At 36.7% G+C, this 20,014-nt stretch overlaps 1 protein-coding gene across 4 annotated transcripts in view; it reads left to right on the top strand.

Annotated features, from left to right (window-relative positions):
* cpne7 (copine VII) overlaps positions 1 to 9,678 on the top strand; it is a 43,346-nt gene extending 33,668 nt beyond the window's left edge. For all 4 annotated transcript variants that reach the window (XM_030125767.1, XM_030125739.1, XM_030125758.1 and 1 more), the window contains exons 15-17: positions 2,300 to 2,433; positions 4,124 to 4,360; positions 5,588 to 9,678. In XM_030125767.1, coding sequence (XP_029981627.1) covers positions 2,300 to 2,433; positions 4,124 to 4,360; positions 5,588 to 5,740 — 524 coding nt within the window. In that variant the 3' untranslated portion in view covers positions 5,741 to 9,678. The remainder of the gene's footprint in view (positions 1 to 2,299; positions 2,434 to 4,123; positions 4,361 to 5,587) is intronic.
* Positions 9,679 to 20,014: the final 10,336 nt, after the last annotated feature.

Below are 20,014 nucleotides of genomic sequence, written 5' to 3'. Positions count from 1 at the left end.
ACCAAATTTGTTTTATAGCTTTCCAATGACCCAGAATAAATGTCATTACATTTTGGGAAGAGTATGTCAAAGTTAAAATTTTTTATGAATTTATAAAATCCCCCCCCCCACACTTACTTATAATGGACGAAATTTCACATGTCTGTAGCAGGAAAACTATTGGTTGACTTCATACCAAATTGACTTTATAGCTTGTAAGCGACCCAGAACAGATCTCATTACATTTTGGGTTAAAGTTCAAATTGTTTATGAATTTTTCAAATCTTCCCATTAACTTATAACTTGCCGAAATATGTGCAAGAGGCAGGGTTTGTTGTGCCTGGAACCACTTGTTATAGATTTTTTTTCTTGACAAACAGTTGTTACACTAACAAGAGCATCAAATGATTTTGTCAAAACAATATTCGGTGAAGCTTAGAGTTTTTTCTCTGCCAGTAACTAGCGTTGAGCTTTACCTCACCAGTCACCTCTCACACTCTACCTGAAGGGTGCGTCAGTATGCTGATGACACTGTAATAGATATCAATGGTCTGAAAAGACAACTGTCCAAAGTCTGTCTGTCTCAATTAACTGACTAATTTTTGGTTGATATGTTTGGGTTTACAAATACCTCAAAATGATTCAATATTTATCTTCAACGGCAAAGATGCCCACACAAATATAGTCTTTTTGACAGTTCTTTTACTTGTATGCTACTCTGTTTCATAGTATCATTATAGAGATGCAATAGTAGAGTTCATTCATTGTGATGTTCAGGTAATTTACTACAAATTAGTTGTTAAAACACATTTGGAAACTGTGCTCCTCTGACAGTATTTCCCTTGTTTTACCAGTCTGAATCAGAAGTCAGCATTCAGAGGCATGACACCACTCAATAAAACAAACTTCTCTGACAATGTTTAGCGGGCTGATATTCTATTTTTGCCATGTTCTAGTTTTCTCTATCATCATCATATTGTGTTAAACCAGGCTGTTACTTATGTATGATTTGTGCACGTGGATGATTCATCACCAAATCACCTTCAGTAAAATACTGGCATGCATGCTATTCTTCAGCATAAATATTACTCATTTTAACACAAACATTGAAAAAACAACTTGATGTCAACCACAGCAAAACAAAACAGAAGAGTAGTGATTTCATACTGATTTCAAAATCCACAACACAAAAGACATTTTTCATTTTCCTTAGTCGGAGCAAGTAAGTACAACATTCATTGTTATTCTGAACTATGCAAAACATTATTTACTTTTTATTTTATTTTTTTACTTGGTTTGTGCTAAAAGACACCCAGAAGGCAGCAGCCACAAATACCATTTTTTCTGTTTTCTTATTCTTCTTATATATATTGTCATTAAAAGAGGTAATGATATACTGTATGTAAACCGTTTTTACCCCGCCCCCCAAAGGGCAGGCAAGGGGTATTGTTTTTTGTTCGGTTTGTTTGTTTGTTTGTTTGTTTGTTAACACTCTAGTAGCAACACTTTTTTTTTTTTTTTTTAAATTTTGGGAACAGTAGGTTAAAGTTAAAATTTTTTTATGATTTTTTAAAAAATCTTTCTTTTCCCCCATTCACTTATAATGGGCAAACTTTCAAATATCTGTAGCAGCAAAACTGTGGGTTGAATTCATACCAAATTTAGTTTATAGATTGCCAGTGACACAGAATAGATCTCATTACATTGTGGGAAATGTAGGTCAAAGTTAAAATTTTTTATGCATTTTTAAAAATCTTTTTTTTCCCCATTTACTTATAATGGGCGAAATTCCACATGTTTGTAGCAGCAAAACTATAAGTTAAATTCATACCAAATTTGTTTCATAGATTTTCAGTGACCCAGAATAGATGTGGTTACATTTTGGAAAAAAATAGGTCAAAGTTCAATTTTTTCAGAATTTTTTAAAAATCTTTTTTTTTCTCCCATTTACTTACAATGGGCGAAATTCCTAATGTCTATAAAAACATCAATTTTGTTTCAATTTACTTCAAACTTGCCACATATATAGAGACTATTGATATACTGACATCAGTACACGCATAGACATGATCACATCAGCTGGAGTGATGCCAAAATAAGCTACAATATGTGCGAGGGGTGGGGTTTATTGTGCCTGGTACCACTTGTTTAAAATACATTTTGTTTATGGTGCTTTGGTATAGTTATATAGGTAGCATTAGAAAGCATTCAGTCTTGTACCATTATTTCTGTTTTCTAACTTTGGTTATATTCTGTTTTGAGCTGTTTACCTCCAAGTCTAGACACTGTTTAATTGTGTCTCCTGTTTCTCATGCTTCAGGGATCCAGGGGGTGGTGGAGGCGTACCAGAATTGCCTTCCTAAGATCCAACTGTATGGTCCGACCAATGTCTCACCGATCATTAACAGGATAGCCAAGCTGGCAGCGGGCGATGGCAACATTAAAGACGCCTCGGTAAGTGTCCCTCACAAATATATGGATGTAACACAGGCTTTGTTGTTGAGCCTCCAACTAGTTTCTGGAGTGTGTACCCTCTGGTTCACCTCCCTGTTTAAAGTAATGATGCCCTGGAGCACAGAAGAAGAAGTGACCCATTATAGAACGCATTAACAGTCTTTGAATTATGGATTAACCTAAAAGTGTGGTGTATACTATTGCATTTTACAGATATTTTATCTGTTTACTACTGTTCCATCTGTGGTAGAATTAATCTCATGTTTGCAGTTAATTTGTGCTTTAATAAATCCAGCTCATGAAGTTACTGTTCTCTTTATCATTACAAACAAACATCCCCTTGGAATAGAACAGGTCTTCCAGTCTAATGTTGTTTATCTTAAATTACCCTCTGGCTGCATGGACACTGTGAACGCTGCTTTAATTGCACTGACCTTCATGCTATTCACTCCTCAGTGTCATTCTTTTGATCAGTGAATGATCCGCAGTCACACACACACACACACACACACACACACACACAAAAACAATAGTCGGCTCTGCTTGGACTGCTGAATAAAGGTAGCATTTTACCTGTAATCATGCGGTCATCCTTTGTGTATTATCTCAGTGCTGATATTAGGACCATGGAAATCCTTCCTGTGTGTCAGGGTGCATGGGTCACTGGTTTTTTGGTAAATTCTAAGGGTGAATGTCAAGTCCTGTTTTTAACTGAAGCAGATAATTGTTGCTCATTGGTGTGTGTTCTGCCTCTCAGTCTGACCGAGGGGTGTTGTGTTGGGAAAGAGGCATCAGTGCATACTCTTTATAGCACAATATTACAATGCTACACAGTCAGAGATAGTCTACATAAAGGGGTAAGACTTCACCTGGTCTTATAAACACGTCATAGCTGCAGGGCCCCTAATGGGACACCAGAGGCTGTTCTGCTTGAATGGACTCCAATGGGAGAAAAGGCTCACTTTTGTAAACAAACTCCTACTTTGTAAAAACAGTTGGTTTCATAATAAGACAGATTCTATCTGACATCTTATCCATTGAAATATTAAGATCTACAGCTAACAGACTGATTTGTGAAAGTAGACAGTTTGAGGTGTGTCTGTCATGTAGTTGGTCTCTAGTTAGTTCATGTAGTTGGTTCTTCTTCTTCTTCTTCATTTGCTTCTTCGTGTTATTTCTTTCTATTATATAGTCTTTCTTCTAAACACCTAAAAGCAATTAGAACAAGAACAGTACTGACTCATTTTCAATTGCAAAAAAAGCTAAACATCTCATCTTCCATTATAACACCCTCAGATAAATGCATTTTTTTGTGTGCATCTGTTAATACATCTAAAAAGTGACAGAGGGGTGAGAGAGGCATTTGCACATCTATTCTGTCTTCCTGTTTACAGATTGTCAAGTGGTGTGACTGAGAACAGTGAATTGCCCTAGGCTCTGCTGTAGTTCATGATATTTTGGCTCTGTCTGTTTTGCTCCCTTGTTTTCGGTAAAGAACTGTGATAAAAGTGTTCCAAATGTAAGTTGTCTACTCAGTGACACCTCTCAATTCATCAAAGACAACATTAAAATCCTACTTCACTTCACACTAAAAGATGTCCTTGCTTAATCCCACATACAACCATTAAAATGGGTTTGTCTTCAAATGATTGGACTAATAAACTCTGAAAATGCCTTTATGTCTTTTCAGCGTTACCACATCCTGCTCATCCTGACGGATGGTGTAGTGACAGACATGGCAGACACACGTGAAGCCATTGTACGAGCCTCCTACCAGCCTCTGTCCATAATCATTGTCGGCGTGGGCAACGCAGACTTTACAGACATGCAGATCTTGGATGGAGATGATGGAGTCCTGCGCTCACCAAAGGGCGAGCCTGTTCTTCGGGATATTGTACAATTTGTGCCCTTCAGGGACTTCAAAATGGTCAGTTCTTTCTCTCTGCTTGTTATTCCTCAAATGCTGACTTTGTCTACTGTCTCAGTAATGCTTATGAAGGTTAAATCCTTTTTTTTTTTTTTTTTTTTTACCGTAACTCCTCCTCTCTTTATTAAATAGAAAAGCATGTAGCTTTTGCTGACAATGTAACTTCTATAGGTGGATTTGACGATGTGGAATAGATCCATAAATGTACCTCACTAACAATGTAATGTTAATGGTGCTTCATGCTCCACTGACATTTCAGCTTCATGAATTGACTGTCTTATCAGGTTTATTTTTAAATATGTGACCAGTCTGAGTATTTTAACCACTATTTTAACCATTACTGAGTCTTTGAATTATGTATTGTGGAAATATGGTATGTTCATGATAATGATATAAAAATCTAAAAATGTAAAATGGAAGTAGATGGACCAATAAATACAACCCTCTCAGCCCAGAATTTTCAGGAAAACTCTGGGCCTACAGTAATCCATCATCTATTTTTTTCCTTTCTTCTGCTACTGTTTTACTATCTCCTTGGTGCAGTTTTATATATTATTTTTACTTTATGTTTGAAATAGTTTTTGTATGGAACAGTCTGTGTTGACCAGGACCCTTCTGAAGAACAATTAATGAATCCCAACAGTGCCTCCCTGGCTGAATTCAATTCTCTGCAAAAAATCTATAATTTGCCAAATATTTCAGTGCAGCATTTTTGTCTGCAATCTGCAAATACATATTTTTTAGAGTCCCTGTTGCTACGTGAAACAACAATAACCTCAGACCTGGAAACCTACACACTGCAAATGGTAACTTTTGAAGAGATTTGGGTCTTGTAATAAGGCAGGTCTGCTTATTTTTTGTGGGGTTTTAGTCATTTTATTGCCAGGGATTAGCTTTCCATTCACAAATGTTCCACCAAAATTAAATCCCCCCAGTGCTGTCCACAAAGTCGAAGTGCCACCATGACCTGAGAAGTTTTTCACCTTATTCCTGAATGATAATGGGTTCAAATAAACCTTTTTCAGAGCTGGCAATAACCTAAAACAAACTATTCCAGCGAATAAGTCTGGCAAGGCTGCACAACTGGGTCTAGCAAAGACACTAACTTAACAGCATCCACTCTTCCAAAAACAGTAAATATTCTACAAATTACTGAAAACTGAAGCATATCTCAGACTAAAACAGTGTTTAATACTCGTTTTAAGCTGCTCTCTTCCTCTGTTGCAGGCTTCACCAGCAGCCCTGGCCAAATGTGTCCTGGCAGAGGTTCCCAAACAAGTAGTGGAGTACTACAGCCATAAGGCCATCTCCCCAATGTGTCCTATGAGGGACTTACACACACCCATCCTCAGCCCACTGGCCACCAGCCCAACAGAATAACCACCCATCCAGGCCAGTCCAGGGGACCAAGCCTTGACCACAGCACCCATCCAGCGAGCTGAGAAGGAGAGAGGACGCACATCTCACTGTTTTGAACAAGGACCGAGGAAAAATGTCTCTAAATGTGCTGTTACTCATTCACTTCATTTTTCACTCCTATCAGCGTGTTTACATGATGGAAATTTGACAGAAACTGCAAGTTATGTTTTTCTGCACAGTGTGGATCCAGCTCATTCTTCTGGCTGCACAAATTGTCAGTTCAGCTGCATCAGCATCAGAGTCCTTGAGGATTTTTCCCCTCTAATTTTTATGCATGCAGGCCAGTCCTTCAGAGCTGATTTATTGATCGGATGCAGGTGTGTCATTCCACGCTGCCTCTGAAATTCAACACAGGAGCTCTGCCTGTTATTTTACTGACTCTTTTTAATCACTTCATGTTAAAGATGCACTGAACAGCTGAGCAGAATCAGAATTAGATTACTTATCCTCAGTGAAATTAAAATATTTATCAAAGATGTTATAAATGAATCAAATGTACAGGTACCAAGTACCATAATTGTATATACAGACCTACTGTTATTATGGCATGAACAAAAAAAACCCACAATCCCAAACCATCCTACAATCAGAAGCCATGACAGTTGTCAGTGACAATTTAGAAATGCTCATTTTTCAACTAAACTATAAGGACACTTTAGAATTTAATGCTAAAGCTAAACACCGTTCAAAAGTACACAAAATATTCCCTACAAACTAAACATATCAGTAGGAATAATGTCTGTGGCTACCAGTTAGTAACTGCAGGTTGCTTGGTTAGTGTACTCATTATAAAATAATACAACAATAGTTGGTTAGTTTTAATTAGGTCTGTTTAAGGGCCATTAGGGAAAACATCAGCATCAGAAATATATTTGTATAGCTCTGATTTGCCATGACTTCAAATTTGCCATATTTGGAAACAGTCGCTAGCATATTATAACCCTGTCTCCCAGAGTTAAGTTAATATGCAATTAAAATGCAGATCCATTCATCTAGTGTAATAAATATACTGTAAAGAATATACAAGTCCTCAGCAATTACTAATGATGTTACAATTTAATGAGGTGGTTTTAGATAATTAGTCATGACTAACCACAAACAGTTTCATAATGTCATTGTCCAGACCAACTGTTACTGTAAATGGAGTTGGCAGATATTATAGAAGAATGAAATGCATTGAAATGAAAAAGTTACATTTACATACAGATGCAACATTTTAAGCACATTGGTATTGTGTTAATTAATAACATTTAGTTATTTTATTGAAACAAAATATAGCGTGGGTGGCATTACATTACAAATAGTTACAGTTTATTGCATATAAATGTAATTTCTGTGAGACAGGGTTGTACAGGGACATAAAAACTTTGGTATTCTGTGAGCTGAAGCTCTTAGTGTGTTTTTTTCATTTATGACAGGGAGATAGGAAGTTATAGTCAGACGAGGTGTGCAGTAAGGTCATGAGCTTTCAGGCTGAAGTGGGAGATGTGTTTGTGCTGTAACAAGGTTGCAAAGGGCTGCCTTTTTCTGAGGTTAGCTGTGAACAGACCCCGAATAACATTTTTCTCTAAGAGAAGATGAATGATCACACCCTATTTTTGATCTTTTGTCAAGTGGCTATGGTATAAGATTTCCATTCCCTCTGAAATGTCTGTGATTGTTCCCTAAACCAGCCATCCTGCTCACAGCATTCTTCATGTGCAGCACATTTCCATATTTTTCCTTCCTGCTGCTTTTTATGTGCAGTATAATTCTATTAGGTGTTTCATGATAATTTTAATTGTAAGCTCATTGATTGGATCACATGAAAGCACAAAGCCGATCACATGGAGCACTGCAACATAAAAAAAAAAAAATAATGTTTATAAAGCCAGCTCTTGTATCTAACAGTGAAAATAATTATAGAAGTTAAATAAAATACTGTTCGTTTTTTCCAAGCTTACTCAGTGATATATAAAATTGTATTTTACCCAAAGAAGTGTTGAAAAGGTTTGCTACTGTTACCCACGTGCATTCCCAGAACATGCTGTTCTACAAAAGTGAAATCTTGGGACTCTTGCCTGAAGGATCACTATTTACTAGAAGAGAGGAAGGCTTTGTATGATTCTCTTTTGATTTTTTTAATGTCCAGCATATTCAAAAATTTATAACTTCACTCTTGTCTCAGCAGACTTCTCATGTATTCTTCATAGTGTGCAGAGTGTTACCTGTATTCAAAAAGAAAAAACTGCATTGTGTTTAGATATCAGTATTTTTACAGAAGACGTGCTAATGGCTACTGCCTTTCGTACTGATTCTGTGTTACAGCAAACATTCACTGTTTGAGATGCTAATATTATTGTAAATGTCTGATATACTATAGGCACGTAAGTGGCCTAAACTTAAGCGATCATTTGGTCGGGTCATATGTAATTACATTTTCAAATAGTGCAGGAGATATCAGCTAAATGTTGCAGTTTAGTGTTGAAAAGGACTGAATGTGTCCTTAGTTTTCAACAGCTCACCCTGGCGTTTAACATTTTTATCTTATGTAAGAAACCTTGCCATTTATCAGCTAAACAGCTTGAAAAAAAGAAATAAATAAATGCTTTTGAGGTTTGAATCAAATAAAGATGCCAAATGATTTTTTCTAAGTTTGAGCACTTTTAGTTTTATCAGTATTTTAAAGAAGCTCACTATGATTACAAAGAAAGTATTAAAAAGTGGAGCATTTAATGAAAAAAGGAAGTGCGACTGGGATAAAAAACCCTGTCTTTTTGGACATCATACTGTACGATAATATGATGAAGTCTGGTTGGATAGTTCATGACTTGCTGTATGTTTAAGTGATGACTCTAAGCTTTGTATATTTGCTGTGTGTTATTGCATTTATCTTAAATGGTGTTTTTGTGCTCTGAACAGCTCTGATTGGTGACTAATTCACTTGGCCAGAAACCAAGCTGTCTCCATTATCAAATGCACAGGAAGAATTTCTCCTCTTTACAGTGAATCTAAACAAACACGCCCTGAGATAAAAATATGAATCTGACTTTGACTTGTCCTCTAGAGCTTTACCACATACAGACTATTGAATTCCCATGAATGCACCTAAACACAGCTGGCTGCTATTGGCTGCTCTCTCAGTTCCTTTGAAGATCACAACTATCGAGGATTCTTCTGTCACTGTGGATCACAGGATGACGTCTATTGATTCAGCCAACCCAGATCTGGAGCCATACTCAGTCTCTCGAATGTAAATGACCCTGGAAGGACTTTGGCCGCACATCTGAAGTTTAGCTCCATGTGACTCGTTTACAACCAGATGGGAATAGATGCAAGAATCTACAAAGTGCTGTAACAAACAGCGATGATATTATACACATTTATTTACTGAGAAAGCTTGTTTTGTCTGTATGATGACTTTATTGTATATTCAAAACCAAACACGTCATTTTGTTTTTTATTTCCATACAGATTCATCACTCATTCATGAGTCACTTCAATGATTATTGATTTCCAAAAAACTTAAAGCACAACTGGTGTGAGGAAAAAGTTGTGTGCCGTTTTCATTAACAATCACATTAACTTTTATCTGAAGAACAGATGATTGTGGAGAGAATGCAGAGAAAGGGAAATTTTGAGGTGAAAGCAACCAGAGTCACAGAGGGACTCAAACCAGGACAACCAATTCAGCAGAAGAAAATGTTGCCAGTGCACGTTTCTGCTAAGCACAAAATAAGCAAACAAGCATGTTTCATAGGAACATTTCTCACTATGTGTACATTCACATTCATGGCCCTTTTCCACTGTCTGTAACAGCAATGATCTTCTTATGTAGCTTATGTTTAATGACTTTTAAAGTTAGGTTTTTGGGAGAGATATTAGGGTTTGGTTTAAGACAGAAATGTTCACAAATATGTTAAAAAAAAATAACTCGCAATGTATGTAAGTAATATTTAAACCAAACTGTGATGTTTTCAGCCCTAAACCAAATGCTTTCATTGGTCCATTATCAGGATGCAAACTCCATTCTGTCCAGAGTTTAATGAATCCTCCATGTACAACAATTTCATGTTTACAGTTCCTTCAATCCCAAATTATGTTGATATTATACACAATTGTTTTTTCTTAAACATGCAACGCCAATATTTTTTCTGGCATTTGCGATAATTAGGAACACTGCAGTTCAGGGTCAGTGTAACTGAACCACTTGACTACATGCCACCTTAAGAAACAGAGGTCGTTTTAATGTCTTTATTACGGAAACATGCTTCACCCCTTGCCAGAGATTTGATTAAATAAGGCTGGAACTACAAATATCAATCAGTATGTCTCTTTCTTGAGGGCCAACCAGCTCACATTTTAATATCTAAAAGGCATCAGCACTTCTTCTGTGATCCGTGCCTTACATGGCAATTTCCCCCTTTCCCTCATTACCTGTATTACCTTATTGCTACTTTGCCTCAGGTTATGAGCTGCACCAGCTCAAATGGTTCATTACCCCGTACTCTTACATTTTTATGAGGTGTGATTTTACAGCAGATACATGGCTGACCTCAGAATTCAGAAGAGACAAACTGATATTATGTCGATTAGTTTTGAGTTTGATTTCCAATTATCATCAATTAAGTAATACAGAAATGCCAAAATAAGTATTTGAGTAGGTTTCAGTACCAATACAATGAGCAATGTAAGTGTTTCATGTGCTCATTTGGTTGCCTGAATTACAAAATTAGATTTCATATGGTAATGCAATATGTAGTGATGCATGGGTCTTCATCAGATTGTCCCTAAAAATGAATGTTATTGTCTCTTAAAATTATTTTATCCTGAATATTTTTTCCCAACATAGATAGGATGAATTTTCCTTGGTCTCATCTATTATTAAAATGTAATTCAGACACTAATCATTCATTTTAATCTTTAGAGAGGCACTAATGTTTTTAAAAAATTAAATTTGCACTCGTGTGAACCCAAATGCACAGTCATACAGTGTGAGCTAGGTTCGAAAAGACACATACATGTCTTAGTGGGAGTCAGTAATTTGTGTTGTAGTGGTGACAACAGTGAGCTGCAACACTGAAACACTGGAGACAATAAGACCACAGTTCATGTCTCCTCATTGCACTGTGGATTAAAAAATAGCCGTGAGAATTCACTGAGCTGCTTATGTTCCCTTATCTATACTTGCACCATTGTCAGACTAAATTAACAAGTCGTAGGTTTTTGCACCATATTGCTGTATTTAAAATGTCCCATACTCCCTCTTTCTCTCGCTCTCTCTCATTCATTCATCAAGTGTTAATCAGAACAAGGTTTACAGCCCATAACCCTAATATGCAACTGGTATAACTGCAGGCTGTATGGGCGAGAAGCAGCCCATGCATCATTAGTAAATATTTGATTTCTTCAAAAGGACAAAAGGGATTTATTGCATGCTTACTTTTATTGTTAAGCTGTGCTGTGCAGTCATTTCTTTGGATTTTATGATATGCTAATATGCAAGCCTGCATTTGCACAAACCTCTGTTCTTGTAGTTTACGCTCTCTGTCTTGCAGTTATGGGTAAATAAATCTCATCATTTAACTGAAAGAGTCTCTATTGTCTGTTGATGCGAGATTTTGGTCAAACATGTAAACAGTGTTGAAAGATTCTTTTGCATTTGACTATAGAATGCACACTATTCAATGTCATTTGTAACATATTCAGTTAAATTAGTCAACAGTGTCTTAAGTTATTACACCATCTAAATGTGGCTTTACCACAACACTGCTGTCTAAAGTCCACTGAAGCCAGGACTCACCCTGAATGTATAATAATTGTTACTGTAGAGATGTAAACAGGTGGTGTGATGCTCTGTTATGCATCTAAGTGAATTTACAGCTCCACAGTAGAGTTTCTGAAGTGCATTTGCTGCCCTACTACTAACCCTCTTAAAACTAGAAGGGCACTCAGTTAGATCAGACCTCCACAAAGGCCAACAGTCTACAGCCATTCCATGTTATTATTAAACAGACCATGTATAAAGATCTGCGTTTCCCCTCTATTCTGTCAGTTAGTGCCACTGGTTAGTTTTTCGATTCATCTGATGTCTTTCTAAACTCTAAATCATCCTCAGGCACTCCGGTGTTGATGAAAGTGAAAAAATGATAGTATTAAAAAAATCCAGCCTCTCCCCTTTTTCTGCTTTTGTTACAGAATTAAAAGACTTCATCCTTGTCTCATGCCCTCTCCTTTCACCAAGTTTCATGAAAACAGGTGCAGTAGTTTTTACACAATACTGCTAATAGAAAAATGTATGGAGAGAGGTGATCACATAACTTCCTCTGCACCAGAAAATTAAGTTTTTATCACTCTCCACTTACCCAGAGGATGATATAGGTGAAAAATATAACGCCAATAGCCATGTATAGCATAATACAGTGCAGATCCGCTTTCATGGTTTGCTTTAAACTGGGGGCTTATGGGAAATTAGTGATGCCTCTTATCATTATAGTGATCATTTCACACAACATTTTACAGTCCACACCACTGCTCAGGAGGGATGAATAGGACAGAGACAACCATGTTAATGAGTTAGATAAAATGTAGGTTATGTTATCGCGTTGCCTCGTGTGTTTCAGCTGCTGATGCTCTGAGAACTAAAAAAAAAAAAGGACTGAGCCTACTCTTTAATTCCATCAGACAGCTCCTTTCATTTAACGGCTATTGTTGAGAGCACTGAATAACGGTTGTTTCCATGGTGACACCTACTTGTGGGGAGACGTAGACCTTCATTTTTGTCAGATTCAGGGACAAAGATACAGGATGTCGTCAGGGCTCTCAGAGGAGGCCATCCACACACTGTTACACAAAAGAGGAGGCTGAGCTACTTCATATCGTTGCAAGGCCATGGAATGTCCAGAGGGTTGTGAGCCGCAGGTGAGCTCAATACGGACACAGACCCGCATGTACATGCACTTTCCCATGACCCTTTAGGTGTTTACACTACAAAAACAGCCTCACTAGAGAGAAAGAAGCCAATTATTCTTAAATCTATCAAAGAAAAGCTGCAAAGAGAGTTAGCAAATGTTCCTTGACTAAATTTCTTAAAACTAGAGTAAAAGACCATAATGGACCTAATGCCAGAAAAACAGCCTTAATATTCTTAAACTAACAAATCATGCCTCTACTCTTACTCTCTACATAAGTAACACAATCTTCGCTCAGTGAGATAGTATGCATCTTGTTTGTTACTGGTTAAACCTAGCTGCAAATATGGGTGCTTCTACGAAACTGGTCCCTAAAAACAGGACATGAGGGCTAAAAATTCAAACCAGATGCAGACTAATGTTATGAAGCAAGTTTGGAAGCACTTTGGGTCTATTTAAAAAATAAATATTTACTGAGATAAAAGAGAAACTATTTTGCAGATAAAATACATTTTTATATTATTTTATATTATATTTGATACAAAAATCTGAATGTAACACGGTCAAAAGGACAGGAAAATTAAGCGCTACTATTTTTTTGAATATCTCTTTATTCTCTCACTGGTACATTTTGGGAATTGGACTAATTATGCAATTCAGAGTGTTTCACAAAAATGACCACTGTTGCAATGTCATTTGATTTGATTTATATGTGTTTAAATGGGCAGGTTCTGTATGTAACACAAGCGGACACGATGGGTTACACACGAAACCTGGAATGAGACTGCTGATTCATGAAAAACCAGCATGTCTGGATTAGAAAAACCACTAGGATTCTCAAATTTAACACGGTGTCTTTCTGTATAGTGGTATATAAGACCATTTCAAGCCATGTTTTCCAAATAAAATGCACTGACACATAGGTAGTTTTTCATGTCCAAATTTTGGTCCTATTTTTGGCCCCAATATTTTATTAAAAATGCAAGTGTATAATATTTTTTGCATTTATCTGTGGCCATCAATAGGTACATCCTGGGGGGAAATATGTCTAAGTTTCTCTTTTATTATTGAGCTAAAAAAGCTGGCAGGTACCAAAATGTACCCAGTTTCATAGAAACACCCATATATAAATCTGTCTATCATTAAGACAAAGTTCAATATATTTTCTCAAACACACTTTTTCTTTTCAGATGAGAAACAAGCCTTTTTTTTTACACTCTTGAAATGTCTTCTTTTGCAGTGTAATCGGTTGATTTATGGACACAATTACAGAACACTCACCACCGCTTAACATTCACCAGCAATAAAATCAACAGCAGGCTTTCACCCAGGGACAAGGTGCTGTTGTTTGGGGGGAATCAACTCATTGCCTCCATGTTATCAGATTACCTTTAATGCCTTTAAACTCTGCTGGGCTTCCCTAACACTGGTACGGCTAAGGGGTCTTGCTGGAGGCTGTAAAAAAAAACCAGGAAGGACTGAGGACTCATTGGTTTTATTCTCAGTGGCTGACTGCCAAATGCCTGACTGTAATGAGGAAATGACTAATAAGAGACGGAGAATGGGAAATCTCAGCAGTAATTAGCTGTCTCCTCCTTCCCCCGGGGGAAAGAACACACCTTTGAAATGCTTCCAGCTAGCGCCTCTGATGTTGTCTCTCATGCTTCCTATCCCCCAGTCACTTTGTGCATACATTTTACAGCGTATACACTGTATGCATATGTATACACACACCTGAAAGAGGAGGTTGGCTTGATAATACATCCCAAATAAACAATGGTGTTTTTGTGACAAGGATGGCAAGGAATTGTCAATGGAACGTATGCAGATATTTACAAACAGCAGGTCTGTTTACACACTAGATGTTGCAGCCAGTATAACCTGTCTTCAGAAAATACAATGAGAAACTCATGCTTTGTCTGGCAGATTTGCTAGAAGTTTGAGTTAATATTCATGGTTTTCCACCAGTTCTCATAAGGTTTAAGTGCTGCCTTCCCAAGTTTGTTGAGGGTTGAAATGCACAAGTGAAGAGTTTGGGTATTCTCCTGCAAGAAAACTTTACATTTTTAAATATAAGAAATAATACAAGGACATTTTGGACCACTATTACCATATCTGTGTGCATCAAATTTGTTAAGCTAATGCAAAACGTTTAAGAGTAAAAGTTACTATAAAGTCAACTAGGGACCAACCACAACTGCATCTATTAGATCTGGGGAAAGTTTGTTATGTAGTTTTAACACTCTCCATATTGATTTGACAACAGTTGAATAGGAGGTGCCGAGCCTGAGCCACGTAAGGCAAGGCAAAGCAAGTTTATTTGTATAGCACTATTCATAAACAGGGAAACTCAAAGTGCTTTACAAAGGCATAAAAAAAATCACAGACGAAAAAAAAAAAAAGCAAGACATTGAAATTACATTAAACTCAAAAAAGAGAAAAAAGACATTTAAATCATCAGAGATAAAATGTGATGTTAAAGTGCATTCACAGAATAACAGAAAGACAATTATATTAAAATCATACGTTAAAATTAACATTAAAATTAAAATAGAGTAAAGCAAGACATTAAAAAAAGTGCATTTAAAAGACAAGATTGAAAACAGTTTACTCATAAGCACATGAAAAGAGGAAGGTTTTTAACCTAGATTTAAAAATGTTCACATTTGGGGCTGATTTCAGTTCAGTTGATAGCTTGTTCCAGTTGTGTGAAGCATAACAGCTAAACATTTAAACTCTGGACTGGACCATCAGTCATCAGTCAGTGGACCTCAGAGCCCTGCTGGGTTTATGTTCTGTTAACATCTCATTCATGTATTCTGGACCTAAACCATTCAGTGACTTGTAGACCAGTAGCAGATCTTTAAGTCTATTCTGTAGCTGACTGGGAGCCAGTGTAAAGACTTTAGAACTGGAGTAATATGCCCTGATCTCTCAGTTCTGGACAAAACTCGGAATGAGCTGCAGCTGTTTAAGGCTCTTTTGGGGGAGTCCAGTCAGAAGACCATTACAGTAGTCGAGTCTACTGGAGATGAAAGCATGAATTAGCTTCTTTTGATCTGTTTGGGACATAAAACCTTTCACTCTAGATATGTTCTTTCGCTGATAGAAGGTTGTTTTAGTGATTGATTTGATATGACTGCTGAAGGTCAGATCTGAGTCTATCAGCACACCAAGGTCTTTGGTTTTTAGAAACAGTGATTTGAGGTACTTTCATTTTTTTCATTTATTTCATTTATTTCGTTCATGGTTTTGCATTTCATCAGCAAACATTCAATAATCATCAAGTAAACAAACATGTACACACCCATGCTCGAAAAGGAGCAGGATGAAGAAAATCTTATATTTCCTGCCCCCTTTTAAATAATAATAGCCTTAAGGGTTAGCCATACACAACTAGCTATAAAATCATACTGTATAAAGTCAGACAAACCAAACTAAATACATCGGAAGATAGTACAAAACTAGAAAAGCACTCGGAGAGCGCAGACCTCCGCCAAGCGCAAGAATTCCCCACATAATCGGTGATACAAATCCTACATTTATTTTTTAAAATAAAATCCGCCTTCTGGATCAGATCCGGATCAGCCTTTGAAATGTGATAGAGGACCCCACTGTCAATTCCTGAGTTAAATTTCATGAGTTTTGATCAATAATTAAGCGAGATATTGGGAAACGAAAATTTTGGCCCCATTTACCACAATGTTAACAAAAATTTCAAAGTGATCCAGAATCCAGGATTTCTTCCGGATCACCCCCAAAAGTTAATCATTTCTTCCTTATCCCATTTCCAACAAACCCTGAAAATTTCATCAAAATCTGTCCATAACTTTTTGAGTTATGTTGCACACTAACGGACAGACAAACAAACCCTGGCAAAAACATAACCTCCTTGGCGGAGGTAATGAATACAAAACCAAGTGTAAAACTACATGTCCAGAAAGTACAAAACATAGGTAAATATATACCTGACAAAATGATGCAAAAACATTATACCAGACCAAAATAAGTAAATACATATGTCACAAGATGCAGTACAAATACGAAGCAAAATGTAAAACTTTTAACTGTTCATATAATCTCATTGTTCTTTCTTGCTAGATACTCTGGGTACCCCGTCGCCCCAAAAGAAGCAAGAATACTGTCTTCCAAAACTGATTACTTTCTCCCCAGTAGATGACATGAAGTATTAGCCATATTTGTAAAGACCACCGATTTATCAGTGTTCTCTGTTAATAGACAACAGTACATGTACATAACTGTAAAATAACTACTTTTGTCACATTAATTTTTGTTTCATCTCACAACAATCCTCGTAAAACCCAGGGTATTCATTGAAAAACATAAGAACAACCCACTCCTATTATTTCAGTTGACATGTACATTATTTTTCCTTAATATAACATTTAATATGGGCTAAAAACTGGCAAAGATTTTTAGGCAGAACAACTTTTGTTTAGTTCATTAACAAAGGTGCTTTTCATAAACAAAAGCTCAGTCCACATAGTTTAGTTCAGTCTCTATTGAATTTTTTTTTTTCCCAGAATTAATACAAACACTAATTTGCAAGTCTCTAATTTACATGGAAAAACAAGAGAATATTAACTGAGAAGATGCAGGCTGAAGCTACGACTTATTTCATCTGCCCTTTGGACATATGAAAGCCAGCAGCTCTTTAGCTTGAAGAAACAAACACAAGGACCATCCTGAGGAAAATAAAAACAAAGCATAAAAATGATATTAGGAACTAAGATGTACATGAGATAATAATAAAGAGAAGCAACTGAGGAATTATTAAAATGATTAAAAGAAAACAGAGTACTCCAGAATTACAGAACAAAAATGTAATAAAAACAAAAGTTTAATAAAAGATGTTTTAGAGCTCAATGAGGCCCATGAGAGGAGATCTGCTTTTAACTTGGATTAAGAAATGCCCATATTTTAGCCAAATTTAAGCCTAATTGGCAGTTTTCTTTCCCAGTTGTTTTGCAGTTTCACCATTATAGTTTTTTCTCTATGGACGTCAACCAATATATCTAACATTCCTACTTGTTCGTGTTCTTTCACCATGTCAGATATTAATTCTGGACATACACCCTGTACACAATTCAAATTTACGGTAGTAGCAGCCCTTTAAAATCTATTATGTAACCAAGACTGTGTAAAGATTTTGGATCTGAAGTCTGTTTTACTTTATGGTTTTTATTCTAATGCATATCAGCTCATAAACATAAACTTCTGAGCTGTTTTTTGGCTTTATCCTCTTCTGCATAGATAGATAGATAGATAGATAGATAGATAGATAGATAGATAGATAGATAGATAGATAGATAGATAGATAGATAGATAGATAGATAGATAGATAGATAGATAGATAGATAGATAGATAGATAGATAGATAGATAGATAGATAGATAGATAGATAGATAGATTTACTTCATTAATCCACAAGGGGAAATTCAAAATACTAAATGCAGTCACCACTCCACAATTAACAGTCATACCACACCAACAATCAATCAATAAATAAATAAATGCAGAGTATAAGTAGCTAGGAATAAGTTACATTAAAAAGAAAGTAGAATTAAAAGACGAAGTGTGTTTTCTACCTATCACATAAAAACATAAAGGCATAAAAGCATAAAAACATACCCCCCAAGGACAGAAGTGAAATGTTCCGTTTCATCCATCCATCCAACCATTCTCTTCCGCTTATCCGGGGCCGGGTCGCGGGGGTAACAGTCTAAGCAGGGATGCCCAGACTTCCCTCTCCCCAGACACTTCCTCCAGCTCTTCCGGGGGGATCCCGAGGCGTTCCCAGGCCAGCCGAGAGACATAGTCTCTCCAGCGTGTCCTGGGTCTTCCCCGAGGTCTCCTCCCGGTGACCTGTTCCGTTTCATTTAAAGTCAAATGCTGTTTCATGTGTGTACAGGGTGGGGAAGCAAAATTTACAATGAACATTTAGTTGTTTTTGCTCCACAGGCACTACGTCAATTGTTTTGAAACCAAACATATATTGATGTCATAATCATACCTAACACTATTATCCATACCTTTTCAGAAACTTTTGCCCATATGAGTAATCAGGAAAGCAAACGTCAAAGAGTGTGTGATTTGCTGAATGCACTCGTCACACCAAAGGAGATTTCAAAAATAGTTGGAGTGTCCATAAAGACTGTTCATAATGGAAAGAAGAGAATGACTATGAGCAAAACTATTAGGAGAAAGTCTGGAAGATACTATTAAAGAAGAATGGGAGAAGTTGTCACCCCAATATTTGAGGAACACTTGCGCAAGTTTCAGGAAGCGTATGAAGGCAGTTATTGAGAAAGAAGGAGGACACATAGAATAAAAACATTTTCTATTATGTCAATTTTCTTGTGGCAAATAAATTCTCATGACTTTCAATAAACTAATTGGTCATACACTGTCTTTCAATCCCTGCCTCAAAATATTGTAAATTTTGCTTCCCCACCCTGTATGTGTAAATAATTAAAAAACCAAAACAAACAAAAAAATAGTCATGTTTCCAGTTAAACTGTGTTCAAAGACACAAGCAGCCTTGGTCGATTGTGCCTTTAAGAAACGGAGTCTCTTGCAATGTGTCAATACATGAGTCATCTGGAATTAGGATTCACAAAGACTGATGAGGAAGAGGAGGAGACACAGCTTAACAGGGAGCCCCTCCCTCTGTGAAGCGACCACGGTCAGGGTTTTAAGTTGACTCAAAGTTTCACGCAGTCATGTAATTTCATATTAATGTCCTGCATTATGGGGTAATTACTTTCTCCCACACCCATTCACACCCCTATTCTTCTTCTTCATCACACATTTTCACATTCATTTTGCATTTTGACTTGGTTATTGTCATCACTTGTGAGAAAACAATAGGACCACTATCAGCACAGATGATGAGGGTTCCCTTAACATGGCTATTTCACTGCATTTCCTCATTATAATATTGGAGGAAATTATGGATAAATGCTTGTACAGAATAATAGTCATGCAAATTCCCTGCTACAAAACCATTAGCAGCCTGCACAGAGTTGAACAGGGAATCTGCCAAAATCACCATTAAAACCTCCACTGCTTCTGTAAACAAAGCAGACCTGACCATTTTGTTTTTTCGTATCAGCGGTGGCGTTCACGTTGGATGTCTGTTCTGCTGTATATCTGCAGTCAGGTCCATACACCCCCACAGTGAATGTGAAATGAACCAAACAATATGTGATTGAAGTGTGGACTTTCAACTTTAATTTAATTGATTTTACTAAAATATTTTATTGACCATTTAGGAATACCAACCACGATTAAATCAATGAACGCACTGTGCTGAGACTGCTAA

Source organism: Sphaeramia orbicularis, chromosome 3 (assembly GCF_902148855.1).
Source record: "Sphaeramia orbicularis chromosome 3, fSphaOr1.1, whole genome shotgun sequence".
In the NCBI taxonomy this organism is placed as follows: Eukaryota; Metazoa; Chordata; class Actinopteri; order Kurtiformes; family Apogonidae; genus Sphaeramia; species Sphaeramia orbicularis.
The sequence above is the reverse complement of the archived record's forward strand: the minus strand, read 5'-3'. Positions and strand labels throughout refer to the sequence as shown.